At 48.1% G+C, this 17525-nt stretch overlaps 1 protein-coding gene across 1 annotated transcript in view; it reads right to left on the reverse strand.

Annotated features, from left to right (window-relative positions):
- WBP1 (WW domain binding protein 1) overlaps positions 1 to 15891 on the reverse strand; it is a 63422-nt gene extending 47531 nt beyond the window's left edge. Inside the window, exon 1 of the mRNA XM_086964361.1 lies at positions 15633 to 15891. Coding sequence (XP_086820487.1) covers positions 15633 to 15722 — 90 coding nt within the window. The 5' untranslated portion in view covers positions 15723 to 15891. The remainder of the gene's footprint in view (positions 1 to 15632) is intronic.
- Positions 15892 to 17525: the final 1634 nt, after the last annotated feature.

Below are 17525 nucleotides of genomic sequence, written 5' to 3' on the forward strand. Positions count from 1 at the left end.
ACATCACCGGCCACCTGAGAGACCTCCACTGGCTCCCAATCAACAAAAGAATCACCTTCAAACTCCTCACACAAATCTTTAAAGCCACTCACAAGGTGGCAACTTCATACCTCAACCAGTGTCTCGCATTCCACACACCCACCAGAGACCTCCACTCAGCCCAACGGGCCCTGGCTACCGTCATACGTATCCACAAGACCACGGCCGGAGGCAGATCCTTCTCCTACCTCGCACCAAAGACCTGGAACACCCTGACTCTCCACCTCAGGCAATCACTGTCACTGCCTCAATTTAGGAAGGACCTCAGGACCTGGCTCTTTGACTGAACCACAGAGGCTGAGTAGTTGTTCTTTACAAGTCACCCCAAGTATTTATAGGGAAAGAAAATATAATAGTTTGTCTTATTTACAGGTACATCATGGGCAGCGATGCAAGCTCACCAACCTGCGTCCCCTCCCCAAAATGGAAATCAAGTACAGTTTTTTCCTTTTAAAATCGCATACGGATAGTTAAGTGTATCCCTATATTAAATATAGCACTTTACATCAATCAGAAACAAGGCCAAAAATTTGACTCAATGATATACTTCCTGGAAGGATGCAGGAAAGAAATGCTTCAGCAAGTGTATCGTGTGTGATAAGAGCATGGAGCCAAGGCCCAGGAGTTAGAGGAAGGAGGTTTAAAGAAGAGAAAAGAGGTGACGAACCGGACTCATATACAAACTGGGTGACTCTCAGTTGAAGTCTGGCTACACAATCTGGTCAGATTCAGTCTGCTTTGGGTAGCATCCTACTTTACATCACCAATCCCATTCATTCAGCCAAAGGGGCCCTTTCGCCTTACTCTGCTTCAAGTTTGAGATGGACATGGAAGTCCATGAACCCACACACTAACAGAAGATGGGACATGGAACAGATGGCATTGTGCCCGGGCACAGGCAGCTTACAAACAAAAATATAATGGGGACCTGTTGACATTACATCAACCACTCGGATCAAATCTTAGAAACGCACTGGTCTTAATTTCATGTGGGTCGGGGAAAGAAAAGGCAACACCAATGTAAGTAGAAATACATCCACTGCATGTTTGTGGTTGCCTTGGTACAATATTTAAGAACGAGATGGTTCATGAAGCTCCAGACACACCCTCAGATGTATGTACACGCTTTCAGTTGCTCAACAGCAAGACTACGCCAACTGAAAGCATCCAATGCAACTCTGTATGACTGCTGCCTCACGATAGTTTTACTCCGATTGCCAAAGATGAAGATGGGATCAGCAAGATTGGACTTTTCCCTTCCTCCTCTGCAGGAATTGCTGATTCAACCATAGTATGGTAGTACTTTCTATGGTCTTTAACAATTATTTGTGCATGCTACGATCTGTCCATACTTTCTTTGCAGTGAAAGACTCTCGGATGTAGCACCCTTATATGCTCAGACATCACGTATGCAGTATTATGTTTGCAGCATTTTGATGCGCCCGGCAAGGTCTGATCTAATTCCAAAGGAGGCAGAGCATACGCGGCTGACTGTAGGTAGGCAAAGCAAGAATGACCAGGCTGATACAAGACACTGTGGTTGCTCAGCCTCTTGTGCAATAGAGGCCAGTGAATGATTCTACTGATCCTATTGGTCATCATCACATGAAGATGAACAGGTCGTCGTTAGCTCTATTCTGAGCTTCAATGAACCAATTCAGAATAAAATGTTGGCAAAATGAAGTTCCAAACGGAGGAACCGTGGGAAATTTTAAAAATACCCACTAAAGCACCTGTCCACTGGCAGGTGCCACAGGCTCTGGGAAGCAGGTATTAGACATCTGGTTGGCTGGAAGGAATACAATAGCCTGGTTTAGGAGCTGGCTGGGCAATGGCTGTAAATCATTTTGTGGGTCAGTCTCTACACTTCAAAGCAATAAAAATTTTTAACCCAATGGAGAGACTAAAGCTAGGGAGAATAGCCATAACTGGCAAGCTAAATATAAGGAGTGCAGAACGGTTCTTTATCTGCACCAATTTATATGATGATTGTCTGGGAGCCCAGGGAAAAGACCACTGTAGATCCTGAAACAGGACCACTGTGACCATCAATGAGAATGTGGGAAATAGAGATACCCACTGTAGCTTCAGGTGGTGCAAAGCCACCTTTGTGATAAGTCTTCAAAGACGCCCATTACTGGGCGATCGTCTGCTTAAAAGATGAGGCATGCAGAACAATTAAAATGGAGGTGGGGCCCAAGTCAACGAAGACCTAAATGAAGTAAAATATCTGTATCTGAATCTACTAGACACCATTTCTCCGGACATCGCCTTCCTTACGGAAACGTGGATGAACGCTTCCTCCGCACCAGACATCACCATTGCCATCCCTGAGGACTATAAGATCACTCGCAAAGACCGTACCAGCCACACAGGAGGAGGAATCGCTATCGTCCATAAGAAATCCATCCGCATCTCAACCAGCTCTGACGCCAACCTCGCCAACTCTGAACACCTTCACTTCCAGATCCACATCGACCCCAAAACCACACTCCGAGGCACTCTCCTCTACAGACCACCAGGACCCCGCGCAAAATTCAGTGAAGACATCACGGACTTCATCACTCCACACGCGCTCCCCTCCAAAGAATACATCTTTCTGGGAGACCTCAACTTTCACCTTGAAAATATCAACGACCGCAACACCGCCACCCTCGTGGACAACCTCGCCAACCTCGGACTTAAACAACTAGTCACTTCCCCCACCCACATCGCAGGTCACACACTCGACCCCATCTTCACATCCAGCAATCATGTCTCCTTCGGCCACACCACGGACCTCCTCTGGACTGACCACAGCTGCGTTCACTTCACCTACAACAAACCAAAACCCAACATCCACCTCCAACCTACCCTGCAAAGAAACTGGAACAAAATCACCACGGACCAAATCTCCGCATCGCTCCTTCAAAACTCCCCAGCCCCCTCTTCTAACGCCAACGAAGCCGCCGCTAACCTCACCCTATGGTTATCCAACACCGCCGACACCTTAGCACCACTGAAAAAACGGCAAAGCAAACCTGGCAGCAAGAAGGCCTCATGGTTCAACGATTATCTCAAGAAGTCCAAGAAACTCTGCCGCTCCCTTGAAAAGGCCTGGAAAAAAAAGACCCAACCACCAGCACCAAGGACGCCTTCAAAAACGCCACCCGCACTCACCACCAACTGATCCGAAAAGCCAAGAAAACAGCATTCAAGGATCGACTTGACAACAACGCCCACAACAGCAAGGAACTTTTCAACATCGTCAAGGAATTTTCCAATCCCTCGGCCAACTCCAACGACATCACCCCCTCTCAAACCCTCTGCGACTCCCTAGCATCATTTTTCCACAACAAGATTGCAGACATCCACAACAGCTTTGACAACCAACCCGGAAATCAACCCACCCTACCATTTGCTGATCATCTTCCCCCCGTGAACATTCTCAACGACTGGAACCCAATCTCCACTGAGGACACCATCCGCCTGATGAATTCAATCCACTCAGGATCCCCCACAGACCCATGCCCTCACCACATCTTCAACAAAGCAGACTCCGTCATAGCTCCGCACCTCAGAGACGTCATCAACTGCTCCTTCAACTCCGCCACCTTCCCGGAAGACTGGAAACACGCTGAACTCACCGCCCTTCTGAAAAAACCAACAGCGGACCCCACCGAACTCAAAAATTACCGCCCCATCTCGCTTCTCCCATTCCGGGCCAAAGTCATCGAGAAAGCTGTCAACAACCAGCTCGCCACCTTCCTCGAAGCCAACAAATCCCTCGACCCCTCACAATCTGGCTTCCGAGCAAAACACAGCACTGAGACCGCCCTCATCGCAGCAACAGACGACATTCGAACGCTACTAGACAATGGAGACACAGTCGCCCTCATCCTCCTCGACCTCTCCGCAGCCTTTGACACAGTCTGCCACAGCACCCTCCTACAACGCCTCTATAACATCGGAATCCAAGGAAAAGCACTTGAATGGATCACCTCGTTCCTCACCGGAAGAACCCAGAGAGTCCGCCTTCCTCCATTCAAGTCCGAGGCCTCTGAAGTCATCTGCGGCGTACCACAAGGATCCTCACTCAGTCCCACCCTCTTCAACGTATACATGAGCCCCCTCGCGGCCATCGCACGCCAACACAACCTCAACATCATCTCTTACGCGGACGACACTCAACTGATCCTCTCTCTCACCAATGACCCCAGCACCGCCAAAACTAACCTACACAAAGGAATGAAAGAAGTTGCCGAATGGATGAAACAAAGCCGTCTGAAACTGAACTCAGACAAAACAGAAGTCCTCATCTTAGGTACATCCCCCTCTGCATGGGACGACTCCTGGTGGCCGGAAGCCCTCGGAAAAGCACCCATCCCGACAGACCACGCACGGAACCTAGGCGTCATCCTGGATTCTTCACTCTCAATGAACAGACAAGTCAGCGCCGTATCCTCTTCCTGCTTCAACATTCTTCGCATGCTCAGAAAAACATTTCGCTGGATCCCCTCCGAAACAAGGAAAACAGTCACCCACGCTCTGGTCACGAGCCGACTGGACTACGGAAACACCCTCTACGCGGGTACTACCGCAAAACTCCAGAAGAAACTCCAACGAATCCAAAACGCCTCAGCCAGGCTCATATTAGACCTCCCACGCAACGAACACATCTCTGGTCACCTTAAAGACCTCCACTGGCTACCCGTCAATAAGAGGATCACTTTCCGACTGCTTACCCACGCACACAAATCACTCTACGACATCGGACCAGACTGCCTCAACTCACGACTGTCCTTCTACACCCCCTCCCGCCAACTACGTTCTTCCAACCAAGCCCTCGCCACTGTACCTCGCATCAACAAGACCACCATGGGAGGCAGATCCTTTTCATACCTGGCTGCTAAAACATGGAACTCACTCCCCGCTTACCTTCGCCTTACCCAGAACCACCTAGCGTTCAGAAAGCAACTTAAAACGTGGATATTTGACAAGTAATCCTCCTCCCCTTCCTAAGCGCCTTGAAACCCTCTGGGTATGTAGTGCGCTATACAAATCCTATGACTTGACTATCTTGGGAATTGGAGCACAGATATTCACTGTTCATCCAAATCTGCACGAAGAGGGTAACCCTTTAGTACACGTCAAATCACTCTTATAAGTGCAGACCATGCCGATTTGTGGTGTACTACACATGTTTTTGAAAAGAAAGAAGGTTTTGCCACTTGCAAGAGATGAAGTATGAAGGTGTCAATCAATTTAGTGCAGTACTACGGTTGACCAGTATTAAGATGGGTAACAAGGATAATGCTGCCAAATACACTAGAGGGCGGAAGTGCAGGCCTGGCTCTGACAGTAAGCAGTTCTTCTCCGGACTCGAGTTGAGCTGGTGACTTGGGATCACCAGAGCTAACAATGTGCCTCATGCATTGTAGTTTGTACCTCTCAGTTTCATGAGGGCAAATTAGGGGTGGTTAAGGGCTAGCATGCACGCATCTATAAAGCGGCAATTTTAACTGTGAGGCCACATACAACAGGTGTAGCTGCTTTAGAGTTTTATTTATTTTTAGAATTGTGTATTGCACGAACATGACCCAAGCCGATATCAGAGCGCTTTACATAAGAGTTGTGGAAGACATAGTTAGATAGCTGGGGGAGACAAAGTAGAAAAATATACATGTAGTGTAGTGCTCTATGAGTCACACATGCAATTTTTAACTGGATCCTCGATTCAAACGGAAGCCAGTTGAGCGATTGGTTGGTTTTCTTAGAGCTGGTGATTAGTCTAGTCGCAGCATTCAGAGAAGCTCTAAGGGGGGCTAACCAGAGTTTCGGAAGCCAGCATAGAGTAGCACAGCTGTATTCTAGTCCTGAGATGTCTAGTGCTGGCACAGCAGATTTGAAGTCATCATGGGGAAGGTAAGGTTTGAGTTTTCTTGGCTGCTCAGTTGATAGTTCGCTCCTTTGGTAGATGCTCTGATGTGATGCTGCATGTTTAGGTTCTTATCTAGCACAATTTCTAGTGATTTTGTGGAATCAATGATGTGTGGTGTGCAGTTAAGAGCCGAGAGTGTTAGATATTTCTCAACAACGGGGGTTTGCCTAGTGGGTGAGATGAGGAGGAATTTCGTTTTAACACCTTGGCTGCTTGAGATAATTTGTTTGCTCTGCTGGATCATAATGGAAATGGGTGTGTTCATGACGAGCTCAGCTCGTCATGAGCACACGAGCAGTGTGCCTCATGGACGAGCTGAGCTTGTCATGAGCACAAAAGGGGTTAAGGGCGTTTAGTTTGAGGCGGTTAGAGGTTAGCCAATTTAGTGTTTGGTGCAGGGTTCCGTTGAGTGACTTGATATCTTCAGGGGAAGATATTTTCATGCACAATTGGGTGTTATCCACATACATGTGATATTGAGGTTTGAAGCTTTGAGGATTACAGTAAGTCGTTCAATGAAAAAGGTTAAAGAGCGTCAGGGAGAGCGAGGATCCTTGGGGTACACCCAGTGTGCGGGGACTGGGGTTGGATAGAGTTTGATTGGAATTGACTCGGAGTTCTGTTGTTGAGAAAAGAGGTAAACCATTTTAGTACAGTGCCCGAGAGCCCCATCCTACATTCCGAAAGGGTAAGTAGATTGTCATGTTTGACGGTGTCAAATGCAGATGAGAGTTCAAGTTCAAGAATTTATATAGCGCACTACTCACCCAGAGGGTCTCAAGGCGCTTGGGGAGGGGTTCATTATTTATCGAATAGCCAGGTTTTAAGTTCTTTTCTGAAGGAGATGTGGTTCTGTGTAAGGCGGAGGTGAGTGGGGAGTGAGTTCCAAGTCTTGGCCGCCAAGTAGGAGAAGGATCTACCTCCCATGGTGGATCTTTGGATACGTGGAACTGCGGCGAGGCCTTGATTGGAGGATCTTAGTTGGCGGGTGGGTGTGTAGAAGGATAATCGAGTGTTGAGGCATTCGGGCCCAAGTTTGTAGAGGGCCTTGTGTGCGTGTGGCAAGGAGACGGAAAGTTATTCTCTTGTCGACGGGAAGCCAGTGGAGGTCTTTCAGGTGGCCGGTAATGTGATCTTGGCGAGGGATGTCCAGAATGAGTCTTGCCGATGCGTTGGAGTTTTTTCTGTAATTTGGCTGTAATTCCGGCGTAGAGGGTGTTTCCGTAGTCTAGTCGACTCGTAACCAGAGCGTGGGTGACAGTCTCTTGTTTCGGCGGGGATCCAATGGAAGATTTTTTTGAGCATACGAAGTATGTTGAAGCAGGAGGATGAGACGGCGTTGACTTGCTTGGTCATCGAGAGTGAGGAGTCTAGGATGAAGCCACGGTTACGTGCCTGGTCTGCGGGTATGGGTTCTGAGCCCAGATCCGAGGGCCACCATGAGTCGTCCCAGGCAGAGGGAGATGAGCACTTCCGTTTTGTCTGAGTTAAGTTTAAGGCGGCTGTTTTTCATCCATACGGCTACTTCTTTCATGCCTACGTGAAGATTGGTTTTGGCGGTGTTGGGGTCTTTGGTGAGGGGGAGGATCAGCTGGGTGTCGTCAGCGTAGGAGATTATGTTATGGTTGTGTTGACGCGCGATGGATGAGAGGGGACGCATGTAAACATTGAAGAGGGTGGGACTGAGTGATGAACCTTGTGGTACACCGCAGATGACTTCGGTGGACTCCTATTTGAATGGGGGAAGTTGGACTCTGAGTTCTCCCAGCTAGGAACGAAATGATCCAGTCCAAGGCTTTTCCTTTTATGCCTAGGTTGCTGAGGCGTTGTATGAGGGTGCTGTGACAGACAGTGTCGAAGGCGGCGGAGAGGTCGAGTAGAATGAGGGCCACTGTTTCTCCGTTGTCCAGTAGTGTTCGGATGTCGTCTGTTGCTGCGATGAGGACGGTTTCGTGCTGTGTTTGGCTCGGAAGCCGAACTGTGAGGGATCGAGGGAGTTGTTGGATTCGAGGAAGGCGGCGAGTTGGCTATTGACTGCTTTCTCAATGACTTTGGCCGGGAATGGGAGGAGGAAGATGGGGCTGTAGTTTTTAAGTTCAGAGTTGTCTGCTGTGGGTTTCTTCAGGAGGGCGCTGACTTCGGCATGTTTCCAGCTTTCTGGGAAGGTAGCAGAGATGAAGGAGCAGTTGATGACATCACGGAGATGGGGTGCGATGATGGAGTCTGCTTTGTTGAAGATGTGGTGGGGGCATGGGTCGGTTGGCGAGCCAGAGTGGATGGAATTCATTAGGTGGATGGTGTCTTCAGTGGTGATTGGGTTAGTATTAGTAGGCAAAAATCATTCTGGTCAAGCAAAGTGAGCGTGTCGTCCACAATATGAGCGATAGCCGTTTAGTTTTATTTTATCTATGAAAATAGAGTTGCGTGCAATAGCCTTTTTATGTTGCTCTACTCCTCACTTATGTAGAACGGTGTAACGCCCCTACTGAATGAAGAAGTGTCTTTGCATCATCACCCAGTTACATTGTCTACACTGGTGGTGTGTGCTCTTTGACATGTCCAAGGGTGGCCATCATTTCTAGTCATTTGCTTTGGGATGCCAGGCCCATCTGCCACAAACATCAGCGGAGATTTCGCCCTAAGTAGGTCAGAGTAACAACCAATGCCCTGCAACATGAATCCTTCTTTAGATCACTGCAATGGTCAGCAAATGAGAGATCACACAAGGTGATGAAACTCATGGGCAAAGCATGGGCTTTTTGAACAAAGGGTAAAAAACCTTGATTGCAATAGCTGGAAACGAGGCATCCACTGAGACTGAGCAGCTGTCACAAAGGGGTCAATATAGGACACCTTGTTTGTTTAACAGGGAGGGGATTGAGCATGGATACATTTATTTAAAGTAGAGATTGTAAAGGCTTCTTCTTACTACAAAAACAAAGGTATAAGACAACACAGTGATGATGCTGTCCTATTGTAAAGATTGTTTACTTGATTTGCCCTTGGGTCAAATGAACTTACTAAATGTGCTAGATATATGCATTTGCCACAAAATTCGTGAATTTTCGTGCATCGAAACATTAAATTCTGAAGTCATTGAGGCAAAATGTATAACTTTAAATCGCATGCATTTCGCCATGCACACACCATTAGGTATAGTTAATTGAAAGTATATATTTTTCCATTTTTTTTCATTTGTTTGGAGGGGGACCCTGCCCCCACACACGCCTTCATTAAATAACCTTGAATACCCCTATCAAACCCTAAAGGTAGGTTTACCACCCTGTCCCTACCCACCACTAAACCCCAAAAAGTACTCGCACTCAATAAATACACCCTTACCAATAAATATCCTTAACCAACCCAATATCCTTACCCAACCCAAAAATTACCTGTATCACCCTATAGACCAGAGTTCTTCAAACTGTGGGGCGCGCCCCCCTAGGGGGGCGCGACACACTCCTTGGGGGGGCACGAACTCCTCTCTAATTTCACAACTACTCTCTAATTTCACCTTTGTTCTCTGTGGCAAGTCAAGGGAGGAGGGGGGGGGGGGGGGGAATTGACGAGGCACGAAGTGCCCATTCTTTTATTATGTTTACCCTCCCAGGAGGGGGTTAATTCATTCAGCTTCAGCAAGGAGGCAGGAAGTCTCCTCTACTAAACCGAAAACTGCCTTTGGAGGACATTTAATTTAGGAAAAGAGGTGTGTGATGGTTTCTGATGATATTCACAGAAGCCATGGTGACGTGGGAGGCGCTGCTTTAGGTGACTGAGCCCAAATGCAAATTATGGTTCGTGAAAAATGGGAACAGCGCCAATTGCTAACAGGAAGCATTTAAAGTTGACACAGAGCCCGGCCCCCCTTTGAAATGAAGTGAATCCATACCAAGAGCACAAAATCGTAAAGAACAAAATTATCCAGAAATTGGGCAAAGTCACAACATTCAGACCATGAAACAGGACATATTGTTGCAGCCTCATTTTGACACATTTATAGCAATTGATTTGTGGCGCTTGCCAATGGTCCCTTAACCCACATTCCTGATTGTCTGTCCCCAGAGGTGAAATACAGAAGCCTCATTAACATACAAATGGTCTTTTAAAGACCTGTGAAGTGCTTGGGTGCGGGGGTGTGTGTGCCCCGGCAGGATGAGATGAAGAGGGTGATAGAGGGAAGTAGAGGGAGGGAGACAGAGAAGAAGGAACAAGCATTTGCAATGCAATAGGTCTCGCATTAGCAAAGTTTGAAGTTGTTGGTATTTTAAATGGCATTGTATTTTATCTATTTGTTTTTAAAAGCATCCGTGGTGCATTATTTATTATAGTTTTATGTAGCACTATGTTCTAACGTTGCATTAGGGGCGAATTAACACATTCCGTGCTGCTTGACTCCAGCACAATAGGAGCATCAGCTGAGAGGCCACTATTTGAATGGGCACAATAACAAAGCTGTATTTAACTGCCTTGAGGACACCTCTATTTGGAGGGTTGCGGCTAAGTACTGTAACAATTCCCGCATCTCCATGATAGTCATTTTCCTGACAGTGGGAGGATGGTGCTCAGCCGGCCCTGCTAGGGTTCAAACTCACACTCTGCAGCCTGCGAGGACGTTTCTCCAGCAGATGTGTGAACCCGCTCAGTTACCTCCTACCACCATCATGCACTCTGGCAGAAGTTACGAGGGGTCAGCTGGGCTATAGCGCACACGAATCATGATGACCTTGAGGCGCTTTCAGGCAAAGTCCCATCTTAAAAGAGTGAGAAATGCTAAAGCAAGTCAAGGGTCCATGATAGTGCTACAAGGTGTACATCTGACTGTTGAGGCAAGCTAGTCCAGATGCATTAGGGGCGAATTTACACATTCCGTGCTGCTTGACTCCCGCAGAATAGGAGCATCAGCTGAGAGGCCTCCATTTGAATGGGCACAATAACAAAGCTGTATTTAACTGCCTTGAGGACACCTCTATTTGGAGGGTTGCAGCTAAGTACTGTAACAATTCCCACATCTCAATGATAGATGTACTTTTGATAAATATACAAATATATTTTTAAAAACGTTAAGGAAGCTAACAAGAATGAGTTCTTAAATTATAATATTAAAAGTACCTTACCTTCTATTTACGTACTAAATATAGCAAGGCTTTCAGCTTTCCAATTCACCGAAGTGTCTCCGTTGGAACAAATGTTTGCTTGTGTGTGCTTAAGTAGAGGAGCGGGAAAGGGAGGCAGACAGAGGGAGAGCGAGGGAGGGAGGGAAAGGGAGGGAGAGGGATGGAGGGAAATGGAGGCAACAGAGGGAGAGCGAGGGAGGGAGGGAAAGGGAGGGAGAGGGAGGGAGAGAAAAGAAGGCAGACAGAGTGAGAGCGAGGGAGGTGGGAAAGGGGGGAGGGCGAGGGAGGCAGACAGAGGGAGAGCGAGGGAGGGAGGGAAAGGGAGAGGGAGACAGAAAAAGGGGACAGAAAGAGGGAGACAAAGAGAGGGAGAGGGAGGGAGACAGAGGGAGACAAAGAGAGGGAGAGGGAGGGAAACAGGGAAACAGACAGAGGGAGACAAAGAGAGGGAGAGAGAGGGAGACAGAGAAAGGGAGACAGACAGAGGGAGACAAGGAGAGGGAGGGAGACAGAGAAAGGGAGAGGGAGACAGAGAAAGGGAGACAGAGGGAGACAGAGGGTGACAGAGGGAGGGAGGGGGAGGGCGACAGAGTGAGGAGGGCGACGGAGTGAGGAGGGTAGGAGAGAGAGGGAGACAGAGAGGGATAGGGAAGGAGAGAGAGGGAGACAGAGAGAGAGGGAGACACAGACAGAGAGAGACAGAGAGAGAGGGAGTGAGACAGTCAGAGTGAGTGAGACAGGGAGGGAGGGAGAGGGAGTGAGACAGTCTGAGTGAGACAGAGGGAGAGAGGGAGAGAGAGAGAGAAATGTGTGTATGCCTGGTCTGGTGGCTCAGTGGACGAAGGCGTCTGCTGCAGGGACCTCTGTTCAACCTCAGTTTTTTTGTTTTCTCTAGCCCCGCCCCCCCCCCCCACTTACCCTGCCCCCACTGGTGCGGCCCTCGGACACAAACCACACTGTAAATTTGACCCCCGAGAGAAAGTTTGTGACTGCCCATGGTTTAACACTTTTGAAACCCTACTCTGCCCTCAATAACATTCTGAGTTACTTCAAGTGTCTTGAAATGCACCTTGCATTCAGACAACTCGCTTCTCATTCTCAAAAATCCATCCACAGATTGAGCGTCTGTGACGAAAAACGGGCACACCCGTAACATTTATGTTGGTGGTGTTATCAATCAATGTCATGTGTAAAACAAAGCATCCTAGTAAAAACAATTTGCGCACATTTTATCTAGGAAAATGGTGGTTTGAGCTATGTAATAATCTGTCATTTCAGCACACCCACAAACCTGCACTTAACTAAACACTCTTATTATGTTGGACATTATATGCTGGATATCGCCCCGGGTTTGGCGCGGCGGTAAATTATGTAGTGTACCAGATTCCAGAAATTTCTGTCAGGTTTTTGGGGGGGGGGCCAACAGCTGAAAAAAGTGAGCTTGGGGGGGCTCAATCTACAAAAATTTGAAGACCTCTGCTATAGACCTACCCTACACCGTAAAAGAAATACCTGTACTAACCTATACCCTTACTCACTATTAAAATAACTTTACCACCTGTAACACTACCGACCCCAAGCCCTAATTTATGCCTGTATTTATATATCTTAATGGGTGTTTCCCACTGAAACACCTATTGCAGCGAAGGTTTCACACGGGTACTGCAGCAAGTATCTCATAAAGAGAGAGCATCACAAACTAGAACCATGAAATATACAAAGGTTCTGTTATTTATCGCTCTTAAAACACTTAGTTTAAGTTCTTTTAAACCACCAAGAGCCAGACATCTACCATCAAATCAAGAATGTTCTCAGTTGTAAAGTAAAAAGTACAAAAACATGCGGCACCATTCTGTACAGCCTCCCTTTTGTGCCAACATTGTGTAATCTAGCTTTAAGCCTGGTCAATTATCGAAGCGAATAATGTATACTCACAAAAACAAGTCTTCGCATTAGAGTCTGGGACGCTTGCACAAGACCATGGCTCGACTGTGGGTGCTGTGGAGAGCCTAGACCCAATCAGGAGATACAGGCCGCTACTCTATTAGAATACATTTACTCCTCCCCCTGTCCCCACAGTACGCTCAAACACAAATCTACTGTTTTCCCTCTCTCCAGATGCTCTAAGCACTGTTAAACAATCTATTTAACATTCAACCAAAGAATACGAAATAGCATGCCTCCACTGTTGTGGTGTATCCCACTCACATAATATGAAAACTTTATTGTTGGTAAATTAAAAACCCTTACAGTATAAAAGCACTAATATTTTCTAAAATGGATACACTTGTTAAAAACAACAATTAACTTTTTAATTAAAACTCTACTTGGCTTATTAGCTGCGGTTAAAAGTCTTGCGGACCAAATTCGAATCAGCAATTTGTTTATGACCGACAAGCCGTTGATATGGCCAATGATGGAGTTTCCCACTGCAATAATGGGACAGGGTTAGCGGCCCTGCTAACTTCCAACTGGCTTAATGCTTTAATAACAAATTTCGTTAACCCGATATTCAGCTTTGTGTTGTCCAGGTTAAAGGCTATATTATGGCTTGGCAGCAAGATTGGATTCCAAGTCTTATCCATTCTTCTCGCAATAATAAATTTCTGAAAGTGAGTATTGTTGGGCATAGGCAAACTATATGTTCCAACCCCTTGGTGTAGTGGCCGCACAACCTGCATTGGGTGTCGTCTTTCCGGAGCCATTCAGGAAGATTTATCAAAAAAAGCCATTCACCCAGCCTCAGCGCCAGGAACTTTTGTTTCAAGTAAAGTGCTGAGGTGCTTGATAAATGAAGAGATTCAGCTCCTGGATTAAAGTTAGTAATTACTGCCCAGGCGTGTTTTCTTTTTGACAGTATTGCCCTGTCGGACTGAAAGGACCACAACCTTGCACTCTTCTTAAACCCATCTGTACTAAACTGTGTTACAGTTACACACTCGTGAAACACTAGAGGACGAGTATACGCAGCCCTTTTGCCACATACTGTGGGGCAATTTTCCATTTCTGCACCTATATTCCTGTAATAGATGTTACTCCCTCAGCACACACTTCATAGACTGTCTCTCATCTTCCTAAGCATATGCCCCAAAGAAGGTGTGGACAAAGAAGGTGAAAATCTCCCCAGAGGATGCAAGTGGGAAAGGAGAGATCAATGTGTGAGACAAATCAGAGGTTGTAAATCTCTGGGAAGTATATACGGACATTTCCAGGTTTTAAATATTCTGCCCCCATCGCTTTTGTATATGAATCTGAGCCCTGACTAGGGCGAGATTCCCATCTTTCACTGCCTGCAGTAAGATCACTCTGCTTACTCTGCCTAGGGGGATTTGTTGCTGGTTCCTCTGCTTGGGGTTTATTGATTTGCCTCTTCCAGAACAGTAGGATTCAATGCTGTGATGCTATACACCGCACCACTATTCTTAAGGGCAGATCTGCCTCTGTTGTATATGAAACCCACTCTAGAGCTATCCAAGGGGTAGGCTTACTTTGCCTCTTTTCCTGGGTATATTTACTCCCACTATGCTCGCTTTCCACGTCCCTACTGCATATCTGTCACACTGACTCCACTATATAGCCCCTTCCTAATTGGGATGTATAGAGACATCCGGATCTAGGGGAGATTTAACCTGGTGTGAATCATTCCCCTCTCTGATTTATTAACACCCTCTTCTTCTGGGGGATATATACCAGCTACTTGTCTGAGAGTCTATCCATCCCTTCTTTCCCCTAAAGGCAAACTGACTGCCCCCTCTTCTCCAAGGGGTACACGGCCCCCCCTTCTCCTAGGGGGTATACTGACCCCCCCTCTCTTCATAGAGGGTATACTGTCCCCCCCTCTCTTCATAGAGGGTATACTGACCGCCCCCTTCTCCTATGGGTATACTGACACCCCCCCCCTCTGTATGTGTGCCTTTATCTTCTCTTAGGGTACATAGACCCCTGTCTTTTCCTGGGGTATATTTATCACCTTCTCCCCCACCCGGTTTATTTGCCCCCGATTCTGGGATATTTACCAGCTCCTTGTCTGAGTCTATCCACCCCTTCCTTCCCCTAAAGGCAAACTGACTCCCCCCCCCCCTCTTCTCCTAGGGGTACACCGCCCCCTTCTCCTAGGGGTATACTGACCCCCTCTCTTCCTAGGGGGTATACTGACCCCCCTCTCTTCCTAGGGGGTATACTGACCCCCTCTCTTCCTAGGGGCTACACTGACCCCCTCTGTCTTTCTGAGGTATATTTGCCTTTATCTTCTCTTAGGGTACATAGGCCCCTGTCTTTTCCTGGGGTATATTTATCACCCCCGCCCCCGGTTTATTTGTCCCTGATCCTGGCGCACACGTGTCCCCTCTCTTCTCCTGGTGTATATTTAGCGTCTCTTCTCCTACCCCCCTCCCCGCTTTATTTGCCCCGGTTCCTGGGGACCCGTCCACCCTCTGTACTGGAGTGTGTATTTACCCTCCTCCCTCCCCGGTCCACCGCCCCTCAGTTCTCCAGTGAGGGCCATGTCGCGGGGTGTCGCGAGAGCCCGCTATGTCGCGACATGTCGCCGCCTCGCTCACCTGCAGCTGGCGCTGCCGGGCCGCCCAGGTCTCCTCCCCCGCCGGCCGCTCCGTGCTGCTGTTCCCGTGGCTCAGCCAGGCCCGCTCCATCCCTCCGTGTCTACAGGCCGCGCCGCCGGCCCTGCGCTTGGCCTCCAGTCATGCCCGGCTCCCCCCGGGCCGGATCCGCCAGGGCTTCCGCCGCCGCCGCCGCCATCACCCGCCGGCCAGCAGCAGTGCTCCCTGCCGCCGCGCAGCCAATCAGCGCACGCTGCGGACCTCACACGGACAGGGGCCTCCGCCAATCACCTGGGGCGCTCCAAGGAGGCACGCCCAGGAGCTCCGTGTGCACCAATCGCCTGACTCGTGGACCCACCCTTCCACCTCACCAAAGACTTCTCTAAAACAACAGGGTAGACAAAGAGCCCCGCGGGGCACGCCGTTCCTCTATGGCCGACGTACTCGCCAGCCAATGATGATCTAGAATGCTTGTTTTCGACAAGAAACTACCCAATGAGGGGCGAACAATGGAAACACCTCCCGCCCAACGTGACTCAATACCCCTCACTGCCTGAACTTCCCCCAGAAACAAGAAGGACATGGGAAACTTGTTTGTTCTGTTAGACATAAAAGAGAGACAAACCCTCGAGTCCGTGACCTTGCCTGTCAGGGGCGCCGCCATCTTGGAGAGGGGCATGTCTTCGGCTAAAGTCACCATACCCACTGGATATTAATCACAGAATCAACTTATAGTAACAGAATCAAAGGCGAAAATACGTTTTAAACAGCTACATTCAAATAGTGACACGTTTAAAAGTTTTTTTCTTTTAACGTTTAATTTAATTGCATTTTTTCTGTTTCCACAGATCTGTTTATGTGCATGCAGGTTAGACAAAAATGAATCCTTCTACTCTCCTGAGTGTCTGACACTTCTAATCCTAAACAGTGAATTTTTCTGTTTAATGATGGCTGCCCTTTAAACCCCGCCCTCAACCCCCACCACACTCCCCATTTGGCCAGAGGGCCCCCTTCATGTCCCCGTGACCTCTCTGGGCGGTGTATGTTCATGTCTTTGTCCAGTCCTGCTGTTATTACATGTCACTGGCCGCCATTCACCTCCTAAACACCAGCCTCTTAGTCAAGTCAAGTCAAGTCAAAAAGATTTATATAGCGCGCTACATAACCGGAGGGTCTCAAGGCGCTTGAAGAAGGGTGGGGAATTACTTGTCGAATATCCAAGTTTTAAGTTGCTTTCTGAATGCTAGGTGGTTCTGAGTGAGACGAAGGTGAGTGGGGAGTGAGTTCCATGTTTTAGCTGCGAGGTAGGAGAAGGATCTACCTCCCATGGTGGTTTTATTGATGCGAGGTATGGTAGCAAGCGCTTGGTTGGTGGAACGTAGTTGGCGGGAGGGGGTGTAGAAGGAAAGTCGTGTGTTGAGGCATTCGGGTCCAAGTTCGTAAAGTGCTTTGTGTGCGTGGGTTAGGAGGCGGAAAGTAATTCTCTTATTGACGGGGAGCCAGTGGAGGTTTTTCAGGTGACTGGAGATGTGGTCTTTACGCGGGATGTCTAGTATGAGTCTAGCTGATGTGTTCTGGATTCGTTGGAGTTTTTTCTGGAGTTTTGCGGTGATACCGGCGTATAGGGTGTTTCCGTAGTCCAGGCGGCTTGTAACCAGTGCATGTGTGACCGTTTTTCTGGTTTCGGTGGGGATCCAGCGAAATGTTTTTTTGAGCATGCGAAGAATGTTGAAGCAAGATGATGAAACAGCGTTGACTTGTTTGTTCATAGAGAGAGAGGAGTCCAAGATGACGCCCAGGTTCCGTGCGTGGTCCGTCGGGATGGGTGCTTTTCCAAGGGCCTCTGGCCACCAGGAGTCATCCCAGGCGGAGGGGGAGGTACCTAAGATAAGGACT

This window comes from Lissotriton vulgaris, chromosome 3_2, assembly GCF_964263255.1.
Source record: "Lissotriton vulgaris chromosome 3_2, aLisVul1.2, whole genome shotgun sequence".
Lineage (NCBI taxonomy): Eukaryota > Metazoa > Chordata > Amphibia > Caudata > Salamandridae > Lissotriton > Lissotriton vulgaris.